The sequence below is a fragment of the Fusarium pseudograminearum genome, chromosome 4 (assembly GCF_000303195.2).
Source record: "Fusarium pseudograminearum CS3096 chromosome 4, whole genome shotgun sequence".
NCBI classification, from domain to species: domain Eukaryota; kingdom Fungi; phylum Ascomycota; class Sordariomycetes; order Hypocreales; family Nectriaceae; genus Fusarium; species Fusarium pseudograminearum.
In genome coordinates, this window is record NC_031954.1 from 2966756 (window position 1) to 2991442 (window position 24687).

A 24687-nucleotide genomic window follows, 5' to 3' on the forward strand; every position below is an offset into this window, starting at 1 on the left:
GTTGCTCAAAGGCAACCTCTGTATACGTTTTGTGCTTTTAACTGGGGCTGGTAGGGGAGGAGACAGCGTTTGCTTGATTTTGCTGAGTGATCTGGGAGCTGGCGGAAGTCGACCAGGAGGATAGAAAACATTAATTGCTGTACGAATTGGGGGCTAAAAAGAGTTTTCGTTATATTGCTATGAGTCTTGTTAAAAGTCTTTGTTTCTGAGTCCGAGTCCTAAGGAATATCTTGCATGAAAACGAGTCACCACTGGTTGGTATTGCCTGGGGTCATGGGCACCGTAGGTGGAGGTGTGCTCCTATTTATACACACAAGTGACGATGAGGCTTGGAGTTCTTATTGGCACTATCTGTTGCAACTACGCACTCGTGGCATCATAATTCAAGGTAAGGCATCCAAATGGACATCAAGTATGAAAATGTTACTGGCAGTCGTCGCACTTCTTCTTCTCCTCAGTCTTGGCTGTCTTTTCTTCCACTGCATCATCCTTCCGACCCTCATCCTTCTTCTTTCCGTAATCTTTATCCACGTGGCCCAGATCCCTTTCCGGCTCAATGACATCTCTCACCCTTCTCTTGAGCTCCTTTGTCTCGGGGAAGCCTCCATCCTCACGTCGGTCCCAGAGGATCTTTGTGGAGGCTGCCTCTGCCCCCGGAGCCTGGTGGGTGATGGAAACAATAAAGGTCCCGCCTGTGGAGGGCTGGAGAGCAACTTCACCGAGACCTGTAGAGAACGTGGACAGCAATTCTTGAGCGTACTGAAGAATATCAGCTTTTTGTTCTTGGGGTGTGCCATATTATATGTCTCATCAGTTGAGGTAGGTTGAGTAAACTTACATAGGCCGCTCTTAGCATCCATTTACACTGGGTGCAAAATTGGACGGAGACGCGGGGAAGAGGCGTTTGGCTGGCCATGCTTTCAGTATTGATCGATGGTTGGTAGTTCCTATGCAGTCCGTTCCGGGAACGTCGTGGTCTGTTTCTTGGCTGGGCCGGCTCCGATTTGACTTTTTTTATTATCTCTTTTTCGACTGCGGCGTTGGGGTTCAGAGTTTCGGCTATAGCAGCAACTCAATGCCTTTCCCTAGCGGCGATCTTGACGTCCGCTTTGACAGGTGAGAATCGATGGGAGATTCGGGAGTAAATAAAGACAGATTATGCTCTGGACACGAGAATGATAGATGCGATGAGTTGATGGATTAGGTACAGTGTTGCTGATTAGCTGATGTGACTGATGCAAGCCCCTCGGTCGAGAGCAGTCAGGTCGACCCAGATGATCCACTTGACTCGCTCTGAGGTTGATCAAACTGAACCATGTATGTTTGGATCGGGTGGGGTCGGGCGAACGCAAGCAGAGTCAGGTCATGCTAATGGGTGAAGAAGGAGGTAGCTAATAACATTTGGAAACGACAAGAAGTCAATACAATTGATATAAGGTACCTAAGTTCAAGGCAAATCAAAACTGAGGACAAGCAACTGTAGACTGGTTAGACACAGCGCAGATGCGAGATATTGGAATAATTAAACTCGTCGACTCATTGACAAGAAGTATAAATTGGCTTGGAAACGTACACGACATGGAAACGGTACATAGATGATAACAAAAAATGATAATAAAAATTTGGGAATTATTACATTCGCGAAAAGTCCAATCCGTTAACCGTTTCTTCGAGCCCAGACCCAGACCCCTGGTGGTGCTTCAACGTCCCCTTTGTGGTCTCGTGGCAGCACTCATGTCCCATCCAGCTGGAAGAAGCAAAGCATGCGCCGAGACAGAATTAAAATCACCTTGAACTATAGTTCCCCTTGCTCTCTCGCTGTTGGTTTTGTGACCCGCTCAAATGGTATCTTGGGGTATCTCGATCTGGGTCCCCGTGGTACAGCTGGATCGTATGGATGCAGACTTTCTCCCCCTTTCTGGCGCTTCGTCAGTGGGACAGTTTGTTCCGAACAGCTTCCCCAAATGACTGTCGTGGATGTCGTTGTCGTGTCGCTAGCAAGCGCTTCGGTATCCAGGGCCCATTTCGCCCGTATTGTCCGAGTATCCCATACTCAGATCTCCTTAATTTACTCCCCTGAAATGCGTCACAAACATATCAAAATTGACTGTGGCCCTCCTCCAATCGCTGAATCATCGTCGACATTGCGTAGTAGTTGATTTTTGGTAATCCGTAGTGAAGAAAAAGAATTGCAGCGACTGGTATTACATGACCACACAGCAGCCACCAGATTGTTGCGGCGCATAAGGGTCCTCGCCCTTGGGCACAGCGCCCCAGACGGAGGGAACCATGTAGTCCCGGGTACCGTTGCAGTAAGCGATGATGCTGTCGCGAGATTAGTCACTGTAAATAACGCGACAATTCTGTCACGGTTTACATACCTCTTTGACGCTGTGCTGACGGGGATGCGCTCTCGCTCAAGATCCTCGCGCAGGCGGTTGTTCAGCTCCGTTAGCCGTCGGAGCTTGAGATCAGCCATTGACTGCTTGTTCTTCTTGATTTGCGAAGGGTCGCCGACATCGCGAGAGGTGTACTGAGGCATCTTGGAACGGGGTGCCGAGATAGATTAAATGTGACGCTTTTTAACGGAAGAGTCACAGCGATGAGACGCGCGAACACGTTGAGAACTGCCATCAATCAAGGTTAGTCTACTGGAGAATCGATTTCGTCTTGGTTTCGAGGCGTGATGAAAGCGTCGCGACATGAACAAGGAGCGGACCAAGGAATTGAGATGAGCGTGCTCCGAGTCAATCGAATTTCTTTCGTTCAATGCCATTGTTGATCGAAGGCAGTGTGCCGTTCATCTCGTAGTTGATTTGGTCGTGGACGAGCGAATGCTAATGTCGCTCACCCCTGATTGACGACGAGAAGGCGGGTTCGATTGCTTGAGAAATAACTTACGGAGAGTCGGGCTCGAGTCAAATGAATGACTTTGAGTGAGCTGAAAGCTTGCGAAGAAGCTGAAGACGCGGACGGGAACGAGAGGATCGACGGTCGGGACGGTATTCGGAGGTCAATGTTTGTGTTGAAACGGGTATGTGAAGGAAGAGGAAAAAAGGGTCCGTCGAAGCCAGGGAAAGTGGAAGTGGATGGGTAAAGGTAAGGAAGGTAAGGTTTGGTGAAGTTTGGTGGCAGAGAGCAGGAGTGGGAGAATGTGATGGGAAGGACCTGGGGGATGTTAGCCTGGTAGGGGGGGAAACTGCACCTCACTTCACTGAGTGGAACCCCCCCGAGCTAGAGACCTGAAGTGATGGAAGGTACCTACCGCTACCGCAACCGCAGTCTACGAGCCTAGTCCATATCCAGCAGGGTTTAGTTAGAGCCAATAGTGGAGTCATATCAGTAGAGAATTGACCAGTGATTTCTGTCTGGAGGTTGAGTTACTTGAATGCACGGATTTTCTGAATGGCTCATGTACTGCGGGAGCCCTGGCAGCAACTGGGGGATAACCTTGCTAGGGGGTCTTTTTGCGGAAGGACGCTTTCATTGCTGCTACAATCCATGGATGTAATAATAAGAGGAGCACAATATGCTCGGACACTGATTGTTTGTTCACAAGGAAGCATTAGAAAACATGGTACGAACACACAGGCCAGGGGGGGTTGGTACTTGACGTTCTTCTTTCCATTAACATGATGCTGGGCTTGGAACTGTTGACGAATATTATTATGGTGAAACTCCGATGAGCTCACTCGACCTCAACTCTTCTGTCCCATTTCCAGCGATTGATGAAATTTGTCTCGTCTCCTTATCCCCTTGATCGTCTTAGCCTCCAGGAGCCGAGAAGCTCGCGCCATTGGTTGTCAGCGGGGCTACGGAGCTATCTAATTCCCTTAGACCCAAATCCAGGACTCCAATCCGTTTACGTCCAGGCCTCTCATTTTAGCTGCAAAGCTACAGGCACTTGATATTGCCTCTCAGATTGTGAGGAGAGGGACCTGAATCAGCAACCCTCCTAGTCAAGTCTACAGTGGCTGGGGACGAGGGAATTGTGTTGTGTTGCTTTTCAGGTGGTAGAAAAAGAGCCCAGATGGTCGATTGCTAACGTTGTCCTCTCATGTTAAGAGAAAAGCAAGCACAATCATCAATGATGACACTCATGTTTCAAACAGCCTATCCCAGATTCCCATCTCAGCTTCCCACAGGATCGCTTCGAAGCCACAATTAATGTATCGTCCTCGAGATTTATTAGTCATTGGGCAGAAATGACAAGATCTGCCACCAAAGCGCGACCCCCCAATAAGGACATGTTGACATTGACCAAAGGCACCTCGAGCGTGGGCATAGGTACCTACAGTACAGTATAGTACAACAAGTGATTGCCACTAGGAAACAAAGACCGAGCTCTTGATCTCGTCTCGACCACTTGGTGCAAGCTTCGAGCCGAGAACATCAGTATCCGAACCGTTCACGGCCTTTTTTGTAAGCCGATTCACATTTTTCTTTGAGAAGATCGTGTTCGAGACATCCACAGTCTCCGTTTCTGTCACTTCCCGCTCTCGGAACGCTGCAGTAGTGGCCTGCATACATAAAGGGGCTGCTTTAACCTGCGGGTTAGGGGGGATCTCTAATCGACTGTGCCTTGCAGATACCATCATTCAGGAAGCGACGAGTGAAAGCGTCCATTTCCAAGCCTCGACCGTGTTCTGGCAGACTCAAAGTTGCTTCCAGAAACAAAAACCACCGATGCGTTCGTTCGTTCGTTTCTCATATTCCCTCTTTTATTGCACCCAGGCCCTTAAATGACATGCTAATAAGCTAGCTAAGAATCCAGGATTGTCTGCTAAAGAAGAGCCAACAAAGCCCCACCAAGAATTGCTGGGGTTCGCGTCGTGATTAAGATGAGACCCGTCTTGGCAACACAACAGAACTGTCCAAAGGATTGAGTCCAATAGGTCACGATACCTTTCTCGTTCTCGGGGTTGTAGTCTGAGAAAGGGCTGTGTAGCCCTGCACGACTATCGTTGTGTTCCGTTTCGGATTGTTGCGAGCTGTTGCATTCGAGCTGGGGCTTAGAAGCTGCAAGTGCTCACCAGAGAGTGAAACAATTCTGTATCAAGATCCATAGTATTGCTTTTGTGATGCTGCTTGGTTGTCCAACGGCTACAGCTCTCTCAGCCTTCCACTTCCCCCCGTACCAACGTGTCTCGGTTGCTAGTCCCGCTTATGAGCTGATTGCTTTGCATCTGTCGCCTGTCTTGTTTTCCGTGTATCGACGTGGTCCGAGCCGGTGCGCGCCTTCGGCATTTTTGCACGATCCGCGGTCCATGTACCTGCGTTCTACCCCTGGCCAGGCTACCATCTCATCTGCTTGTTATGTGTATCCGTACTCTTTTATGAGTTCGAACGTCCCAAGCTCGGTTAATTCCTATCCAATTGTACAGTATCCGTATGTACTATGTATTGATCAACGCCAAGCAGGGACCACCTGACGCCATTGTCAAGGATATCTCCTTTTGATAAGTACGATAAATGATGACAGACTTCCCGACACAGGATATATCTGTAAAGGTGACTATCGTATGTTGCCAGAGGGTAGTGAGTGCCCTGAGTCACTGTCGAATATCTACGCTGCGGACCATTATAGATGTCACTACTTCTTAAAGGTACGTAGTCATGCTATGAGGATAAATTAGCTCGCAAGGAATCTCCGAACTTAAATTTCGGAAGAGATGCCCACATTTCTATAACACTCCGAACGTCGCCTGCTCCTGTCATCTTAATGAGTATGAATGTGAGTTCAAGAATGGTATTTCCCGTCAATCATAGCTGTTCCTGAGGACGTTACGCCGAAGTGTGAATTTGAATCTGATTCGTAACAGACGTTATTATTATAACGTCGGACCATGAGGTATGTGTAAACCTCAAGACTTTGAGTACACATTTATATGATGACGCCCAACTACTTTGCGAATCGTTCAATAGTCAGATTAACGCACTATGTTCAAGGGGATTATGCGTTCGTACTTTTCTAACACCACATACCTATACAATCCCTCTCAAAGAGTAACGAGTTTAGACAATACACCATTATTTCGCAGCCTGAGTAGATGGATATGTCTTTTGCACCACGTATAATAACGACCTTTCTGTCAAGGTTCAAAGTGGCTGGAGATCTTCAACATTTCTTCAGGGCTCACTTGCGCACCCATTGACTCGACTGAAACATTCAGGATGACATTGACGTCAAACAGCTCCAGCGGCCAACTAAATTACCCCATTGACAAGAACTGTGGCGTCTCTGTACCCGCCACAGACAGCAGAACACCGCCACAACTTTATACTTTATACAAACGCTGACTCAGCGTGTGAAAGCCCCTCCTCGCATGCTGTAGCGGCCACACACGAAAAACGAAAAATTCAACACAACGGAAGGGTGCCTTGCAACACCATCACGAGTGCCGGTCGAATTTACTCAGCTCTCTCTCTCCCCGCCGGCTGATCGATCTCGGATCATCATCACCAACTCTCCTCTCTTAGTCAAGTTATATCTAGAGGAGGTTGCCCAGCATGGTATGTGAATACCTTCTTTTGTTCCCACCGCCGTGAACCAAGCCCTATCTCCGTTGAAGCCTTACCCCTCCTCCACACTTAATCCGTCATGATGCTGACTTCAAGTTTTCCGATAGCCTCCTCCGCCGCACCAAAAGCCCGAGAATGTTCTCAAGAGGGCCCATGAACTCATCGGTGTCGGTCAGGCTTCCGCTGCCTTGACCCTGCTACATGAGCACATCACCAACAAGCGATCCCGAAATGTCCCCATCATGTCGCTGGAGCCCGTGATGCTCCTCCTCGTCGAGCTCTCCGTCGAACAGAAGAAGGGCAAGCTTGCCAAGGATGCTCTATACCAATACAAGAATATTTCCCAAAACACAAATATTGCTACCATCGAGGTATGTGAATCTATTGCGGCTTGGATCGAATCGCAAGTCGCTGTTGAGATATTTCGGCGCTAACACAAGCATGCACAGTTGGTCTTGAAGAAGTTCATCGAGCTTGCCGTTGAGAAGGTCACTGCCGCCCAGCAAAAGGCCGACGAAGTTCAGGAGAGCATTGACGCTACAGCCGGCACCTCCAACATCGACGATCTCGAGGCCACTGAGACCCCTGAGTCTATCCTTCTCGCTACCGTCTCTGGCGAGCAGTCCCGAGACCGCACTGACCGAGCCATCGTCACCCCTTGGCTCAAGTTCCTCTGGGAGGCCTACCGAACTGTCCTCGACATCCTCCGAAACAATGCTCGTCTCGAGATCCTTTACCAGAGCACCGCTACCCAGGCCTTCGACTTCTGCCTCAAGTACACCCGCAAGACCGAGTTCCGCCGTCTTTGCGAGCTGCTCCGCAACCATGTCCAGACCGCCGCCAAGTACTCTTCTCAGATGCACGCCATCAACCTGAGCGACCCCGACACTCTGCAGCGACATCTCGAGACTCGTTTCCAGCAGCTTAACGTCGCTGTTGAACTCGAGCTCTGGCAGGAGGCTTTCCGCAGTGTTGAGGATGTCCACACTCTTCTTAACCTCAGCAAGCGACCTCCTAAGAACGTCATGATGGCAAACTACTACGAGAAATTGACTCGAATTTTCCTTGTGGGAGGCAACCATCTGTTCCACGCCGCTGCTTGGTCCAAGTACTACACCCTCCTCCGCCAGTCCTCTATTTTGGTCGCCAGCGGCCAGGGCAAGAAGTCTGATAACCCACCTGTGTCCGATGCCGAGCTTCAGAAGGCCGCCTCTTTTGTCGTGCTCTCCGCTCTGGCCATCCCCGTTATCAGCACCAGCCGATCTCGCGGTGCCATGGTTGACTTCGACGAGGCCAGGAAGAACAAGAACTCTCGCCTGACTCACCTCCTTGGCATGTCTCAAGCTCCTACTCGTGCCAGACTCTTCCGTGATGCTCTGTCCAAGTCTCTCCTTCAGCGCGCCCGTCCCGAGATTCGTGAGCTCTACGAGATTCTCGAGGTTGACTTCCACCCTCTCTCCATTTGCAAGAAGATCTCCCCCATTCTGACCAAGATTGGTGCCGACTCTGAGATGGAGAAGTACATCCTCCCTCTCCAGCAGGTTATCCTCACCCGCCTGTTCCAGCAGCTCTCCCAGGTCTACGAGACGGTTGACCTTTCTTTTGTTGAGAGTCTCGCCCAGTTCCCCGAGCCCTACCAGGTTACTCGTGGCACCATCGAGAAGTTCATCATGAACGGTAACAAGAAGGGCGATCTGTCTGTTCGCATGGCTCACGCCACTGGCGTCTTGAGCTTTGACAACGACGTCTTCTCTTCCTCCAAGGCCAGCCACGGTGGCTCTTCCGCTGGTTCTGCCGAGTCTGAGACTGGCACTGTTCAGCGTCTCCAGAGCACCCCCTCTGAGATCGTCCGCTCGCAGCTTACCCGCCTTGCCAAGTCTCTTTACACCACCTGCCATTACGTTGACCCCAACTTCAACAAGAGTCGCATCGAGGCTCGCGAGGCTGCTCTCGCTCGCGCCAAGGCTGGTGCCGAAGAGGAGCACCTCGCCATCCTCTCACGAAAGGACCTTATCCAGAAGCGCAAGGAAGTTGCTTCTGAGATTCAGGCCAAGAAGGAGAAGGAGAATGCTCGCCAGAAGAGACTTCGTGACCAGGCTCTGCAGGAGGCTGAGGATCTGCGACTCCAAAATGAGCAAAAGGAGCGTGAGGCCAAGCGACTCAAGGCCGAGCGTGACCGTGTCCGTAAGGAGGAGCTCAAGAAGCAGATCGCCGATCTCAAGATGGGTGACAAGGCTATCGATATCGATCTGGAGGACCTTGACAACCTTGACAGCAACCGCCTCCGTGCTATGAAGCTTGCCCAGTTGGAGCGTGAGAAGAACGACGTCAACGAGCGTCTCCGCATCACTGGTAAGCGCCTCGATCATCTTGAACGTGCTTTCCGTAAGGAGGAATCCAAGAAGTTGTCCGAGGATTATGCCAAGCAAGTTGAGGAAGATCGCAAGATCTACGACCAAATGAAGACCCAGAAGCTTCGGGAGTCGGAGCAGAAACATAAGGAGAGCGTTGAGCTCAAGCACCGACTCAGCCGACTGGTGCCTCAGTACGAGGAGTTCCGTGACTCCCTGCATGAGCGTCGCCGTGACGAGTTCGAGAAGCGACGCCGCGACGCTGAGCGAGAACTTGAGAAGCAGATCACCCAACGTAAGAAGGAGGTCCGCGACCGACGTCTCCGCGAGAAGCGTGAGCGTGAGGAGAAGGAGCGTGAGCTTCAGGAGGCCGAAGAGCGTGCCGCCCGCGAGAAGGAGGAGCAGCGCATCCGTGATGAGGCTCGCAAGGAAGAGCTTGCTAAGCTCAAGGAGCAGCGAGAGAAGGAGCGTCAAGAGACTCTCGAGAAGGCTGCCCTTCAGCAACGACGCGAAGATGAAGCATTGGCGCGTCGCAAGGCCGAAAAGGCTCAAGCCCCTGCCGCTGGCTTCTCCCGTGCACCAGAGCGCACAGAGTCCTCTGAAGCCAGGAGACCTGTGTTTGGAGCTGGCAAGTGGAGAGAGCGTGAGGCTGCCCGTGAGGGTGGTGATGCACCTCCTCCCGCTCGAGCACCTCCTGCCGAGAGGTCCGATTCTAACGACCGACCCTCTGCCGGTGGTCCTCCTAGAATCGCCCTTGCTGGTAACAAGCCCAGTTGGCGAGAGCGCGAGGCTGCCAAGCAGGCGGCCGGTGGTAGCGGAGCCGACACTGGATCTTCCGCGCCTCCACCTCGCTTCGCGCCCAGGGGTGGTGCGCCACCTATGGACCGAAGCGGCTCTGGCCGTGGTGAGGACGATCGAAAGCCATCTCCCGCTCCACCGGCAGAATCTCAGCCTGCATCACGAACAGCTGGCAAGTGGGTTCCTCCTCACATGAGGGGTAAATAAGTGGTTAGGGATGGCATTTGCGACTCATGGCGTTAATAGGTTTGCTTCCATGTAGGAAAAGTAGTAGTAGTCCTTATGAATCAATACAAGCGACTAAGCACACGAGCACCATGTTACGACCGTTTCCTGATTGCGAATCAAGGTTTATAGTTATTCAAAAATAGGTTAGGATTTTGAGATAGATAAGCAAATAATGACCTGTTGCAACCTTTTACGAATAAATCAAGTGCCACGATCTGGCTAGATCAGTTGTTTATTAGTTTGCATTCCTTGTACCTGGTCAAGTTTCCCCCCATGGCTTCCGTGGCTGTCAGGTTCGAAGGGTGAGTCAACGGGTAAATTTAAACGATTTTTTGTCCGGGTTACGAGGTAGCGAGTCGCTGAAAATCATCATGACGGTGCTCTGCTTGCCAGCCAAAAGTTTGGCTGGATTTGCGAATTACAAATGCTAGATGTTGCGAGTCAGGTGGATTGACTTATTGCGTAATGCTCCGATCAGGATGGAGCTGACAGCGGGTAGATTCCAGAGCTACTGGAGGAAACCAAATAGTCTGGGCTTGAGCTCACAGTAGTCTCTTCGATCGACCTCAGTGCTGCCAACCAGACAAGGCGAGGTCTTCCAACGCCAAGGTTCAGTAACACAGCACCCACTGCAGGAGTCTGTTGCGAATGAGATGCTACTGGTCTACAATCAGAGTTTGGTTCCTGGATCTTCGGCATCTTTAGTGAACCTCAAGTTCTCAACGGTTCATTCTGAAACGGCAAGCCCGTGGACGGGACTGGCCCATTTCAACATAGACATCGATGTCAATGGAGATATGGTTTAAGCATGATCAGATTTTCTTACATGAGGTCAGAACGACCAAGCTGTTGAAGCCGGCAGTGGCACTTTCATGATGCGGCGTTATGCTTCCTTTTGTGTGTTGCCGATCTCAGGTACACGAGATCGAAACGGGCAAACCTGACAAACCGTCAGGCATGATAGTAAGCGATTTCCAAATGAGCTTCAAGTTTTTGAATGGCTTCGAGTTCAAATGCCTTTTCTCATATCTAGAATGGTTCGTTTATGCTGGGTAGTAGGTTAGTGGGCAGTGGTTATCACGGACGTCTGATCCGTGTAAGTGCCATCACGAGTGTCACGTGCGCCCTGACTAGGCTCGTCAACAACCTCATCTCTTAACCACAGCTTCATCTAAACAACACAACACAATGAAAATATTGACCTCTGATCTTCCATAACAGGAATGGCAGGGTTCCCAAGGTTCCCTCGTGGCTGAAAGCCCAAATCAATCCATAAACAAAAGTTTCCTTCATCATTCGTTCAATCTTGACCAAATCCGGCGACGAATGAGACCGGCCAGACCGACCATCAGCCATCTAGATTCCCACGGCATGTGCTTTCCGATGAATTGTACCTATTCTTACTACATCTTGATAGGGCAGGACTGGAGATGTTGAAAAGCTCTGCTGTGCTAGTAGATCGGCGACCAACGGCCAGCAAACAATAGGACGCCAGCAAGTACTGAGTCCACAACTTGAGAGCTAACTGGGCAAAGTCATGCGGGTCCATGGCTCATGATGCTAATTACTTGGGTCTGATACCGATTCTTTGGATCCGATCAGAGACGTCTGACTTATGCAAGAATTTGGAATTTGGCCATCCGAACTTGTGTTTCGTGGAGACAGTATCCTCGCAGGGACCAAGCTTCTGCTCTTCTCGAGGCCATATGGAAAGAACTCGCCACTATTCTGCCACTAGTATGTTCTGAAAGATGTGACAGGTGCTGTATTTTCAATGTGTCTGAGTGCATCCCAACTTCGCATCTATGGCAAGGTCAACAACGCTGGTACTGCTTCCAAGGCTCGGCTCACTTTCCTAGCGCTCTGCTGTAATCCGGGGCCCTTGCAGTGTACCTGCAGAAGTCTCGGGTGTCTTTGGAGCTACACCAAAAGCCGACCGCCATCGGGCACGTCTGGACCCTTGGCGTCTCCACGTGTTTGGAACTTCATCTTTGAACTTTGTTCCACTTACACTCTCGTGTCAGAATAGCCGTCTCAAGCCTCTCGATGCCTCGCCTGTTCGGCCAGTACCAACAGTCTAGACCGACATGCAAACCAGACTCTACCTGCCTCGAGAACCCCACCAAGCCTAACAAGAAAAGGTCGTTGCCTCACTAGGCTTGGTCGAGCAAGTCTCTTGTTGGTGGGAGTTGGATACAGCCTGGACACTACGATCCTCAAACTACCAAAGTGTGTGTTAGACTCTCCGTGGCGTCTGTCTACAGTTACCGGTTTAGGCAGGGCACCTCTAGTTCTTCCTCTTAGTGTGTTCGTCGGTATTGGAGGCGTCTCTTGGTCACCACGATGCTATTCGGGCATTTCGATGTGGTATTGTGGACGAGGACGGGGCTTCCGGTCCCTGAGCCCATGGCCGGTATGACTTTAAGTGCAGAAGTTGTTGGAGGCGACAGCGAACCGTCCTAGTGATATCAGTTCGGGCACAGAGAATAAATAACCTCATCCTCCCGTCCCAGAGGCATTCTTTTCTCATCATCCAACAGCAGCTTCTCAAGCAATCAGCTACTCTCACACTCTCTTCTTTCGGCTCACACTCTCTTTTGTACTCTTGAGTACCACTTTCTTTGAATATCCAGATAGCTTGCAACCTCATCGAGACACCCAACTCTTACTATCACTTACAAGAATCTCAACCTCGATCTGCAACTTTAGGTCCTTTCATTTGATAACAAGCACCATGCTCTCGCTTCGAACTATCGTCGTCGGTGCGGCTCTCGCCCTGGCTGGCGTTGCCCAGGCATGGCACACCGAGTACCCGCCTTGTCTCGATCCTTTCCAGCCTTATGTCGCCGCTGGATGCTTCCAGGATGGTGTTCAGGGCAGCAACGCTGGTGCACTCATCTACCGCTCTGGCCAGAACCAGTATAATATGACCGTTGAGAAGTGTGTCGCCGAGTGCAAGGGCAACGGCTTCCGCTATGCTGGTCTCAAGTACTACGGTGTCTGCTACTGCGGTTCAACTGTCGGCGGTGCCCAGCTCTCTGATGATCAGTGCACTTACCCATGCACTGGTGACAACACTGAAACATGCGGCAGTGACAACGCTCTCAATATCTGGCAGGATCCTACTTTCAAGACTACCAACCTTGGCGGCGTTATCACCAACCTTCCCGGAACTGTGCAGTCAATTGCTGGCTACAAGCCCAATGGCTGCTACACTGACAGCTCCTCCAAGGGTCGTGCTCTGACCTGGCCCATGGATGTCGATGGCTCGAAAATGACCCCAACAACCTGCCTGAACGCTTGTGCTGACCAGGGCTTCCCTCTCGCTGGTCTCGAGTACGGTGGTGAATGCTACTGTGGTAATGTTCTGGCCAACGATACTGTCAAGGCCAATGTTGGTGACTGCAATGTCCCTTGCAATGGCGACAAGACCCTGCTCTGTGGTGGACCCAGCCGTCTGAGTGTCTACATCTCTATGGATTTGCTGTCTCTTCAACCTTGTGGTTATACCCCTGGCAGCTCTTCTTCCTCTTCCTCTTCCTCTCAGTCTTCGACTTCCACCACTTCTGCTTCCACCTCCAGCTCCAGCTCAACCAGCTCCAGCACCTCTAGCACCTCTAGCACCTCTAGCACCTCTAGCTCTTCAAGCTCCAGCTCCAGCTCCAGCTCCAGCTCTACCACAACCTTGAGCACTGTTGTTAGCACTACAACAAACAATGGACCTTACCCTCCTCCCTCGAGCACCAACGGTCCTAACCCTCCCTCAAGCACCAGCAATGGTCCTAACCCTCCCTCGAGCACCAACAACGGTCCTAACCCTCCCTCAAGCACCAACAACGGACCCAACCCCCCTGCCGTAAGCACTACCACTACCTCCTGCACCACCACGACCGGTCCTGCTATGTGCACTTCCACTGTCGTCGTTCCCAACACCTGCGAGTACAAGTGCGGTAATTGGTGTGCCCCCTCTGTTCCTGATTTCCAAGACCAGAACAGCTGTCAGACTGCCTACAACAACTGCGCTAAGAACATTGCTTCTTGCTTCCAGAACGCTGGCTGGCCTGGCGTTCTCAACTGTTTCGACTTCTCTAAGTGGTGCGATGGCCTTCAGGGTTACTGTGCCTCTACCTGCTCTCGTGGTCGCAACTGCAGCAAGGCTGGCTGCTTCAACAACAACGCTCCCTCTGGTGGTAACAACGTCAAGAGCACTACCAGTGTCTACCCTTGTGCTGCCACTAGCACTTCCACCACTGCTTCTTCTGCTTCCACTTCGTGCGCTCCCCAGCCTACCAACATTTGCTCGCAGCCCAGCTCCCGCATCTGGGGTTACGGTCCTGGCAACCCTGTCGGCGGTATTGAGCTTCCTCTCGTTGCCTGCAACGATTTGAAGAGCGACTTCTCTCAGAACCCCTTCAAGCTCTACACTGACACAAACTCCAACTCTTGCTCTTCTTACTCCCGCAACCAGCAGTCAAGCGCCTGTGCCGATGCCTGCAAGACTCAGTACAACGCTTGTCTCAACACCTATGTTCAGAGCTGCAAGAAGCTCAACACTCGCAGCGAAGGCAACAACTACTTCGATAAGCGTTCTCACTCTCATTTCCACAAGCGTGCCCTTGAGAAGTCCGGCATTGAGCCCCGCTTCTTCAACCTCTTCGGCAACGTTCAGTGGCAGACTGCTCAGTCCAAGTGTGGCATCCAATACACTGACTGCCTTCTTGAGAACAAGAACGTTTATTACAGCAACCGTTGCCAAAACTTTGGCACTGGTGTCTAAGCACATGTACACAGAGGCGTGGAGTTTGGGGTATTGGCCATCAAAACTGGTCAAGGTGTTTGAATATGGATATGGATATGTTAGGGATTGGATGGTGTAAGGAATTGGGATGCAGGGTTTGATTTATGCTTTCGGATTGGTTGGTGTTTTTGTATTTACACACACTCCCTTGGTTATCTTTTATCAGTCAGACTGTCATTCGCTATAGAGAAGCTGTTTTGTTTTGAAGCTTGAATAATGTGCATGCAATGTGAATTGTGAATGCTGTCTTGCTATACTGACCTTAAAATCCTATTGGTATTCCCACTCCTCCTCCTCTTCTATTCTCTTCCCCTTCCTTGAAACAATTCAGTTATTCTACAAGTTATATCGAATGTTAGACTCTTTGTGATGTAATATGGTATATTCACTCTATGCACGTCCACACTTAATTCAACATATCTCACGGTACTGTAGGGTAAATCGTGTCAACCCATCAATTTGTTATATTGATGGTTATATTAACTAACTTGTAAGAATCTGTACCTTATTGATAGTACAATGAGTACATGTAATAAATCTCCATCATATCCTTGCGTTGTCGGTCGAGTGTTCACCGGTCGACCATATCGATATTGACTACGTTTCACGCCATATCTCATTTGATTATTAACATTTGATCATCGTGGAAAGGAGACCACTGCTGAATGGTGTTGACCCTCCTATAATAGTAGTACAATAACCATACAAACATTTCCCATATCGATTAGACTTATTAGTACATGTAACGATCAATTTAGACTGTCTTGCTGCGATATATTGATGTTTGCTGCCCCAGTATTCGGTGTAAACTTAGACCCAAGTAATGTGGTATTGGCACTGTGTAGAACGCGCCAATCTTGAACGTTAGATAAAATATGTGCTTCGCTGTTAGTAACTAACTGTTCTCCTTTTCCATACCCGGCTACATAAAATCTCAAAATCATTGAAGTAGGGAGAGAGCCATGGCAGAATTTCTCTACCAATCTATTGACCTGGTGTCAAATTTGACACCCGTTCAATGGTGTCAGACTTTCTTCGCCCTTTCTACAGCCATCGTTCTTGGTATCCAAGCCCTCCCACAAGATGTTCGCAGGGCTCTCATGGACTACGGCGCCCGAAGACCGAAGGATGCGAAACACGAAAGGGGGCGAAAGGAAAACAAGCAGAAAGTCTTCGTGCCTCTGAGGTCATTTATGAAGAATTTGACAGAGTACGGACAAGTGCCCCATTCATGGTTCTTGCACTTCTACATTGTTTCAGTAGCCCTATCAGGGTTCTGGGCCTGGCAGTACCTCACCAAAGGCCATGTATTGAGAACCGTTGCGAGGTGGCAGGATCGAGCTGGCGGACCGTCCATGAGCCTGGAGCAAATTTTCGTGGCATGGTTGCTTATGGCGTTGCAGGGTTCTAGAAGGCTTTACGAGAGTTTGTTTGTGTTCAAGCCAGGGTCGTCACCTATGTGGTTTATTCATTGGGCACTTGGTCTTTCGTACTACATTGCAATGGGTCTTGCTGTTTGGGTTGAGGGTTCTAGTACGTTTCTAATATTATACTTGGCTACAACAGAAACTGACAAGTTGCAGGCGCCATCTTAGCAGCCTGGGATTCTCCCCATCAACCTCTCCGAATTCCGCGGCGGCTACCTTCAGCTCTAGCATTGTATTTTGTGGCCTACTTCAAACAAAACCAATGTCACAGACACTTGGCAAGCCTCAAGAAGTATACCCTCCCAAGTGAGGGATGGTTCAGATACATAATCTGTCCACACTATACTTCAGAGTGCCTCATATACCTTGCCATTGCTTGGATCGCTGCACCCCACGGCCAACTCTTCAACAAAAGCATTTTGGGCGCTGTCATGTTTGTGGCGGTGAACCTGGGTGCCACGGCAAAGGGTACCAAGGCATGGTATGAGCAGAAATTCGGTGTAGACAAGGTCGCTGGGCGGTGGCTCATGATCCCGCCTGTCTACTAGCCTGAAGCAATGACCTTCAACGCTTCATGAACAAGCCAAATTTATTTGCAACTTTGGACACCTGAAGAACGTCTCGATATGTCAGACTTGTGCGGGTTTGACGGACATTCTTGCCACTGGCGAATGTATCGTGTGAACGAAGCAGGTTCCAGTTCGCAATAGTATTCGCATCAAGGTCGACATCCTCTTCGATATCGGCAATACCGTGTAGATAGTCGGTGTATAGCTGATCGGTAGTGATGAGCAAGCTACGGGGCTCCTGAAGAATTCTCCAAGCAGGCACAGGGTCAAGGGCGCCGTCGTGCTTGCTGCGATGCAGGTTCAGGCATAAGCTGGCACCGAGGCTCACTGTGCACACTACGGGCCAATACGCGGCACCATCCTATGTAGGATGAGCATGAAGGAGTAAAAGATATATCACTTGATGTACTCAACTTATGCGGCATGATACCAATGCCAGGCGGATATTCGTTGATAAGAACATGGTTTGGTTTGTGATGTGGGCTCTCAGAAAATACATGGCCTGGTTCTGAATCTTTTGTTGGAAGTGACAACAGACGGGATATGACAGGATCCTGAAGCCACGCGGGAAGAGGCGCTTCAAGTAATTTGTTGTTGACAAGGTCTGAAGGCCATGTTTGAAGACGTCGTTTCGTCAGCTGTTTCCACCTCGGCTTGGGAGCGCTGGATATCTAGAAGCAGACTTTAGCGACGAAATATTTATCACGATCATAAGTATGCACTTTATCCAGAATCATTTGCTCTTCTTCTTCGGAGATAAAGTTGGGTATATAATACGCGGTCTGGGGTAGAGAGGTGATCCGAGCATGGTGGAGTGACTCAGGAAGCAGGACATGGCTCCTGTCTCTGGTAGATAAAGTAGACTGTGATGTCTCCATCATGAAATTGCTTTTGTCGCACAGCTCATGTGAGACTAGCAGAGCAGACCTTGTCAGTGATCAATTGTGATGTGATTAATTTCACACGTTAGGAGTTTGATATTGGGTGGTGATTTAGCTAAGATCAGCAGTTATGGAATTGTTAGGTGGCTAAGTGGAGAAGCTCGAGAATTGTTAGTGGCTGGCTACATCCAAGATTGAAGAAGGCTGGACAACCAAATCCTGGTTCCGACGAGTTAAATATGGGGGAGAGGGGGCAATAACAAGCCAGGACGTGTATGAGGCAAAGCCTAATTGACATAGGGAGTACTACTTAGTTCCTTACCTGGTGAATAGTATGTATATTAGGTTTGTTGAAGTCGCTCTACTAACTGTATCATCGCAGGAGTTATCTATCGTGTTATGGACTGATAATCAACAAAAACATGTACGTTTGATCCAATCAGAGTCAATTTGGATGGATCAAGGTGTCATCTTCAAGTGCCTTAGCAACAGGGGGGCTAGGGACTGCAGCACCTAAGCCCACTAAATGGGGTTACCACTAACGCAAATAGGTTCCAGTGCGCTTGCCCCCCAAAGTTGTCGGAGAGTCAGACCCGCGTACCTATCCATGTGTTATGAAACTCCACTGGAAGGTTTAACAACAGACTCAAGCCCAGCTCTCAACACAGAGAATTAGCAATATCTGGCCAGAGCCTTTTATGCTTTATGCTCCATATATGACAAATTCCTTTGCATACACGCACAGACTCAATATTCTTGTCACACGCTCCAAAACAACCCCTTCTTTTTCTTTTATGCTCAAATTGAAGCCTATCGACTTTGGCCCCTGATTGGCTCAAAAGTACGGTCAAAGACTCTATGTGTGACCGTATCCCAATCGCCCTAGTCTCTCTACCCGGACAGACTAAAAGACAGTACGAATGAACGACATGATGGGGCCAATAAGGTCCTTTCTTGGGGCCTGGGGCCTGGCTTCCATTGCCTGGGCTTTGCCTTTCTCTCTTTCTTCCACTTTCGTTCTCAGTCAATCTCGCTCTCGCCTCGTCTCGTCTCATCTGTCTTGCTTAGCGGTCGCCCTCACTCCTCTCTCACTTAGGCAAAGACGCCGCATCATTAGACCGTCTCTCAATATACCTAACCACCTACGGACACCCACGGATACCACAACGTAACTATACCTACATAGTACCTACCTAAAACAAGGTTTACGTCTCCATCCAGTATCGGTCCTCCGTCGCCAATAAGCCTCCACTTTCAATTCCAATTCTACTCTACCTTCAATCCGAAACCTAACATTCTCATCGTCTCCCATTATCCACATACAACAATAGTCGACGCCATCTTCTCCTCATTTCGACTTGTCGAATCAGTTCTGTCATTGCGCATAGCCTTTGGTGTTTTTCTCCGCCTCTGTTTCGTGCGTGTCTTTTGACTGCGCCCGTGTCCTTTCGCTACCTCACTGTCGCGCCCGCCCGTTACGTTCAACTCAACCCAATTCAGTTCAATTCAGTTCTAGGTTCAAGGCATACGCATCAGCATCAGCAACCGCGCGAGTTTATCGCCAACCATCCTCAGCTTTGATCATCATCACCAGAATGGTGGTAGTCGCTAGTCGTCCTCGCAGGTAAATGTCATGGATGCGCAGAATGCTGCCCAGTCCGACCAGACGAGGCCTGCTGGCGACTCCCCTCATCAGCGGCCTGAATCGAAACCCGAAACATCGAAGTCGACACCGCCGCCAGTAAGCTCAAAGCCTTCCGAGCCTATTGGAAAGGACAAAGACAAGGACAAAGATGCCCGTCGGAACGCGAATTCTTCTGTAGTCGATCAAGATGCTTCCGAAGACCGCGATTCTGATGCAGAAACCATCGTGCTGCCAGGCAAGGATGGCCACTCTCCGTCAAAAGCTCGAAAGGTGAGGCAGGAGGACAAGAGTGACGGTGACGGCGACAACTCTAAATCCTCTATCAAGGCTGCTGGTTACCGCCCTCTGGAGCTTGAAAAGCAGGCATCATCTATTCATGCCCGTGGCGACCCTGTGAAAAATAAGCGCACGCCTGCTCATCTTGAACGTGAGAAACTATCACGAGGTAAAGATGCGGCTGCCTCAAGTGGTTTAAGCTCGGCGCCCGCGTCTCCGCCGCATCATAGGCAACAGCAGCGTCGCCGGTTTGTCGAGGACACACACTCGTCTTCAGATTCTGAACCCTCATCGAACCGCCTGATTGCTCGAAAGGTAATCGCCAAAAAGCTGAAATCGAGCGAAACTTCTATGCCTAATAAGCGCAAAAGCCTCAAAGTTGAGTCCGACGACGAAGGAGAGGGTCGCAAAATCAGGCGACAACGAACAACCAGTGTGAGCATCGATTCGACTCGCCTGCCAAAAGAGCACAAGCCTTTCTCGGCAAAGGCACAACATGATTCGCAAACACGATCCATTTCCCCACAGTCTCGAACACACCGACGAAGTGCTTCATCCCAATTACCTTCTTACACATCCAACGGTTTTGGTCAGAAGAAGCGGCGGCTGCCGCCCCCACTGCACTCGACCGACTGGCACTCCGACGATTCTTCTGCCAGTGGCAGCCCCCACCCTCGCAGCTCTAAACTTCGTAGCCTGGCAACGCCCGCCACCGATACAAATGCATCCCCCGCAAGAATGGCCCCCCATAAGAAGCACCTCGATGCTCATGGCCAAACCTTCCTTGCCCGAGCTTGCGCACGTGGCGAATATGAGGGAGCCAAAACACGTCTGACCGAAAGACCCGAAGACTTAAATGTTGCCGACTACGCTGGAAATACGCCACTTCAAATTGCAGCTATTAATGGCTGCGAAGACATCGTTAAACTTCTGATCGATGCTGGATGCAACCTGGACTGTGTCAATTACGACAAAGACACACCACTGCTGGACGCAGTCGATAACGGCCATCTAGGCGTTGTCAAGCTATTGCTAGAAGCCGGCGTCAACCCCCGAAAAGCAAACGTCAACGGCGAGGAGCCCATCGATCGTGTAAGCGAGGACACAGATAACGCGGACGAGATCAAAGCCGCTCTCATGGCAGCGAGGAAGCGAGTGGGGGATCGAAGGCGCACTTCGGAAGAACACCACTCGCACCAAGATCAGGACGCCAGGGACTCGCACGCTCCAGATAGTCCACGTCGTTCACCCGCCACAAACTCTGGATCAGGCCGGAGAACGGGAACCGTGCGAGCAACAAAGACACGAAACGACCTCTTATACATGCCCCTCGACGAAAAGACACTCCGGCAGGCTGCGGGACGAGGAGATGAGGAAACTGTCGCCCGCATTTTGCAAGTGAAGGAGGGGTTCAACGACCCCGAGTCTATGGTTGCTGCAGCGCGAGGTGGACACGATCTAGTCATTCAATTGCTCCTGGGTCTGGGAGGCGCTAATCCAGACCCGCGACCTGTCTACAATGCTCAGCCAGAGTTTGCGACGCCGATACTCGCAGCGATTGGGCAGGAAAACATCAAAGTGGTCGAATTACTGTTGGAACAGGCCGGGTTCGATCCTACTAGGAGATACAAGGGCGAAACATACTACGAAATTGCCCGACAGCGTGCAGGCCCGAACTGGAAAGACGAAGAGCACATGTTGAAGAATGCCTACGACGAGTACAAGAGAAGCCATAAGGATTCAGCCAGGGCAAAGTCACCAAGTCGACGCGAACGAGACCAAGAACGTGGCGAGCGTGAAGAGCGAGAAGCCAAGCGTGCACGACGCGTGGAAACGAAAGACAAGGAGGAGGCCCGCCAGCATAAACGAAACCTCTCCAGCCCCGAGCCGAAGAAAAAATCTGCCGCTTCTAAACTCACCAGCCCAAGGGAAAAGCGACGATCCAACTCTATTACGAACCAGGGAGATGAAACCTCAAAGCGTGGCCCAGGACGACCTCGGAAAGAAGATCGTATTCCGTCCATTAATGTCTCCGACCGCGAAGTGTCTCCAACCATTTCTCACAAGCAACTCAAGGCCAAGCATGTCGACTCTGATGCTGCTGGTGTATCTTCTGAAGGCGAAACGGTTAAACCCAGGAGGAAACTTGTATCTAAAGGCGAGCTTCGAGGAGAACGCGAGCGACAACGACGCGCCAGCATGGCATCGAACGCTTCGTCTTTCAAAGAACCCCCGACAAGTCCGCACGAGTCTAAGCACGAGGAACCAGTGGACAAGCACGACAAGAACAGGGTTGAAAAATTGTCTGAGAAGTACCACGATCGAACGAAGGCTCTCAAAAGAGACGAATCTCGTGACCGTTTGTCTGTGTCTGGCGACGGATCAACTAAAAGGCACCGTGCTAGCATCACACCTGATCGACCAAGTAATGGTGATAAGGATGACAGCGAACTCCCCCCTAAACGTCGACGTCTCGAGGGCGAAACAAAAGAGAAACGTCCGAAACAAACTTTGTCCTCTGATGAAAGACCTCGCAAACCCAACAACGCTCAAGACTCCTCCAAGCCAGTGGCCAAATCGATACAAAAGAAGCATGACGATGATAAACGCGAAAGGCGCGCCAACTCCCATCGTGCTGATATCGATCGTGCCAGCAGTGCTGAAAGACAAATCCATGTCAAGTCAGAGGAGACTGACGTGGAGATGAGAGATGCTGATTCTATCAAGGCTGTATCAGAGTCGGAACTGCAAGCAGCTCGGGCCAAGGAGGCTAGGGAAGCCAAGGAGGCCGAGCAAGAAAAACAACGACAACTCGATGCAGAGGCAGCTAAGAAGGAAGAGTCACGAAAGAAGGAGATTACACGCAAGAAAGAGGACGAACGAAAACGGGCCGAAGCTGAAGCAGCTAAGCGACACGAGGAAGAAGAGGCCCGAAAGAAAGCAGAGGAAGAGGAGAAGAAGCGGAAGGAGGAGTCAGCAGAGAAGGAGAGATTACGAAAGGAACAGGAAGAGCACGAAGTTGAGCGCAAGCGCAAAGACGAGCAAGAGCGCCAACGTCGAGAGGAGGATGAGAAACAAAGACGCGAAGTTGAGGAAAAGGCGCGACAGGAAGAGGAAGAGAAGCGACGGGTGGAAGTAGAGAGAAAGAAGAGGGAAGAGGAAGAGCAGAAGCAGCGTGAAGAAGAGGAGAGGCTGCACCGCGAACAACTCGAGCGTGAGGCAGCTGAAGAAGCTCGCCGCCAACGTGAGGAAGAGGAGCGGAAAGAGCGTGATAGGCGAGAACGTGCGCACCGTGAAGATCAAGAGCGCAAACGTGCCGCGCGTGAAGCCGAACAACGTCGATTCCGCGAAGAGCAGGAACGCATCCGCCTAGGCAAATTGCCTCCTCTTCTACGATGGCTTGATACATGTCCAAACCCCAAGCTTCCAGTCCTTGCAGATAAGTTTAAACGCATTCAAGGCTGCCGATACGATACAATTCGACGAGAAGCCAACGGCACGCCTGAAGGTCGTGAGCAATGGGTGCTCAACACTCATGTGGCTCTGCTTCTAGGCGAGAAGGATCTGGAACTCTCAAGATGTAAGTTCCACGGCCGCAATTCTTGACATGATGGCTAACAAAGTCTCAGATACGGCCTGGGAGCGCGCTCCCGTCAGTCAATTAGCCAAGATGTCTCTCTGGCGCGTAGAGTGGCGTCTCTACTCTCTTGTAGACGACAAAGTCTGGGATCTTGGCCGCCAACTGCCAGAATACTACGGCGACGAGGATCCTTCTGAGCTGTGTTTTCATACAAAGCAACGGTTAAGAGAAGAAGCTTGGGAGAAGTTCCGCAACATGGACATGTTCTTTGTCAAGGTAATTACTCCAGAACGCGAGAATGGACGAAGGATTTTGAAGCTAACGCAACACAGTTGTCTGACCTAATGTATACTGTCTCCAACATACCACATCTTCGCAACACCCAGCTTGCGGTCGAATACCGTGAACTTCTGGAGTCAGAGGCACAAAGCATGCAATGGGGTTGGGGTACGTGTCAGAAGTGGAAGCAAGATCCAGATGCTGCCCGCTATCATGGACTTGCTCCTCGATGCAAATACTATCTCAACGGGGCACTAGTGGGCGAGGACATGCCTCAGCTAGCACAAACAAGCAGCACTCCTTTCCCCGATAAGAAGGTGCCGCGGCGTGGGCTGGTGCAAGTGTTTCCAGAAGACCCTGACTATGCGCGGCTCTGCTTGGAACAAGGTCTAGAGCATCTCATCAACGGCCACCTCAGTTCACCTTTCATCAATGGCATTCATTCTTCTCCAATCAGCCAAAAATCGATGATTTCAGGAGGGCATGCTGTCAACGGCACATTCAAGGCTTTGACGCCCGGATCGGCAATCGAGAGCTTGCCAATGGCTTCAGCAGGCCACGAGACATTGACCAACGGCATCAACGGAAAAACAAACGGAACCTCGCACTGAATCTATTGAGTTCGACATGTCGATCGAACATACCTTGTTTTATTGTTGCTTTCAGTTTTCTTTGTTAGCATAACGATCATGGGCGGCGCAGATACAGACCAGGGCTACGGAATGGCTTATTGCTTTTATCAACAAGCGGGAATAGTAGTCTGTGAACTACTACTAGGGTTCACTCACGATGATTGGATCGGAATACAATACAGGCTTGTGGAACATTTGATGGACACGATTGTAGAGTTGGATGGACGATTATCTGGAGCGTTAGCGGATGATGAGATGGCTACCTCGGAAAGGTTACGCAAGATGATGGGCAGTTGTTTTATGTAGGAGCATGACTATGATGTCGCAGAGAAGCAGAAGCAGCAGAGATTGATGGGCAGTCCTGCTAGTGAGAGAGACTCAACTCACTGTGTTTGAGAGGATGTATATAACAAATCATGAAACATGAAAAACCATAAATTATATCATGACTACTATTTCCATCACAGTAGGTATCTACTACTGCTAAGTCTTGAAGGCGACTCGACTCGACTCGTAAAGACATTTTGATTGGTCGTGAAAGAATATTTTGGCTGACGTCAAAGATTTATGGGTCACATAAAATTCTACCCCACCATTTGACGACTCCCACTCACGCATTTACGCTTTCTTTGCAATTTATCACCAAAAGTGCCTTGATCACGAATTGGGCGACGAACCCGAGATCTGAGGCCAGACAACCA

General features: G+C 50.3%; 7 protein-coding genes across 7 annotated transcripts, besides 3 other annotated features; 4 read left to right on the forward strand and 3 right to left on the reverse strand.

Moving 5' to 3' along the window:
- Positions 1 to 423: 423 nt before the first annotated feature.
- FPSE_00200 (uncharacterized protein) lies at positions 424 to 916 on the reverse strand (the record flags this gene model as incomplete). The annotated part of the gene is made up of 2 exons (XM_009253320.1): positions 424 to 759; positions 839 to 916. The coding sequence occupies 2 exons, from the start codon at positions 914 to 916 to the stop codon at positions 424 to 426; spliced, it is 414 nt and encodes a 137-aa protein (XP_009251595.1).
- Positions 917 to 2204: 1288 nt separating this feature from the next.
- On the reverse strand, positions 2205 to 2542 carry FPSE_00199 (uncharacterized protein; the record flags this gene model as incomplete). Its single annotated transcript, XM_009253319.1, has 2 exons — positions 2205 to 2325; positions 2382 to 2542. 2 exons carry the CDS (start codon positions 2540 to 2542, stop codon positions 2205 to 2207), a joined length of 282 nt encoding a protein of 93 aa, XP_009251594.1.
- A 1650-nt stretch (positions 2543 to 4192) lies between these two features.
- On the reverse strand, positions 4193 to 4595 carry FPSE_00198 (uncharacterized protein; the record flags this gene model as incomplete). The annotated part of the gene is made up of 2 exons (XM_009253318.1): positions 4193 to 4291; positions 4341 to 4595. The coding sequence occupies 2 exons, from the start codon at positions 4593 to 4595 to the stop codon at positions 4193 to 4195; spliced, it is 354 nt and encodes a 117-aa protein (XP_009251593.1).
- A 1915-nt stretch (positions 4596 to 6510) lies between these two features.
- FPSE_00197 (uncharacterized protein) lies at positions 6511 to 9878 on the forward strand (the record flags this gene model as incomplete). Its single annotated transcript, XM_009253317.1, has 3 exons — positions 6511 to 6513; positions 6630 to 6893; positions 6972 to 9878. The coding sequence occupies 3 exons, from the start codon at positions 6511 to 6513 to the stop codon at positions 9876 to 9878; spliced, it is 3174 nt and encodes a 1057-aa protein (XP_009251592.1).
- Positions 9879 to 12633: 2755 nt separating this feature from the next.
- On the forward strand, positions 12634 to 14676 carry FPSE_00196 (uncharacterized protein; the record flags this gene model as incomplete). Its single annotated transcript, XM_009253316.1, has 1 exon — positions 12634 to 14676. One exon carries the CDS (start codon positions 12634 to 12636, stop codon positions 14674 to 14676), a length of 2043 nt encoding a protein of 680 aa, XP_009251591.1.
- Positions 13420 to 13472: a repeat region.
- Positions 14677 to 15659: 983 nt separating the features above from the next.
- Positions 15660 to 16672, forward strand: FPSE_00195 (uncharacterized protein; the record flags this gene model as incomplete). The annotated part of the gene is made up of 2 exons (XM_009253315.1): positions 15660 to 16230; positions 16281 to 16672. 2 exons carry the CDS (start codon positions 15660 to 15662, stop codon positions 16670 to 16672), a joined length of 963 nt encoding a protein of 320 aa, XP_009251590.1.
- A 2382-nt stretch (positions 16673 to 19054) lies between these two features.
- Positions 19055 to 19087: a microsatellite.
- Positions 19088 to 19207: 120 nt separating this feature from the next.
- Positions 19208 to 23965, forward strand: FPSE_00194 (uncharacterized protein; the record flags this gene model as incomplete). The annotated part of the gene is made up of 3 exons (XM_009253314.1): positions 19208 to 23075; positions 23125 to 23351; positions 23408 to 23965. 3 exons carry the CDS (start codon positions 19208 to 19210, stop codon positions 23963 to 23965), a joined length of 4653 nt encoding a protein of 1550 aa, XP_009251589.1.
- Positions 22556 to 22684: a repeat region.
- Positions 23966 to 24687: the final 722 nt, after the last annotated feature.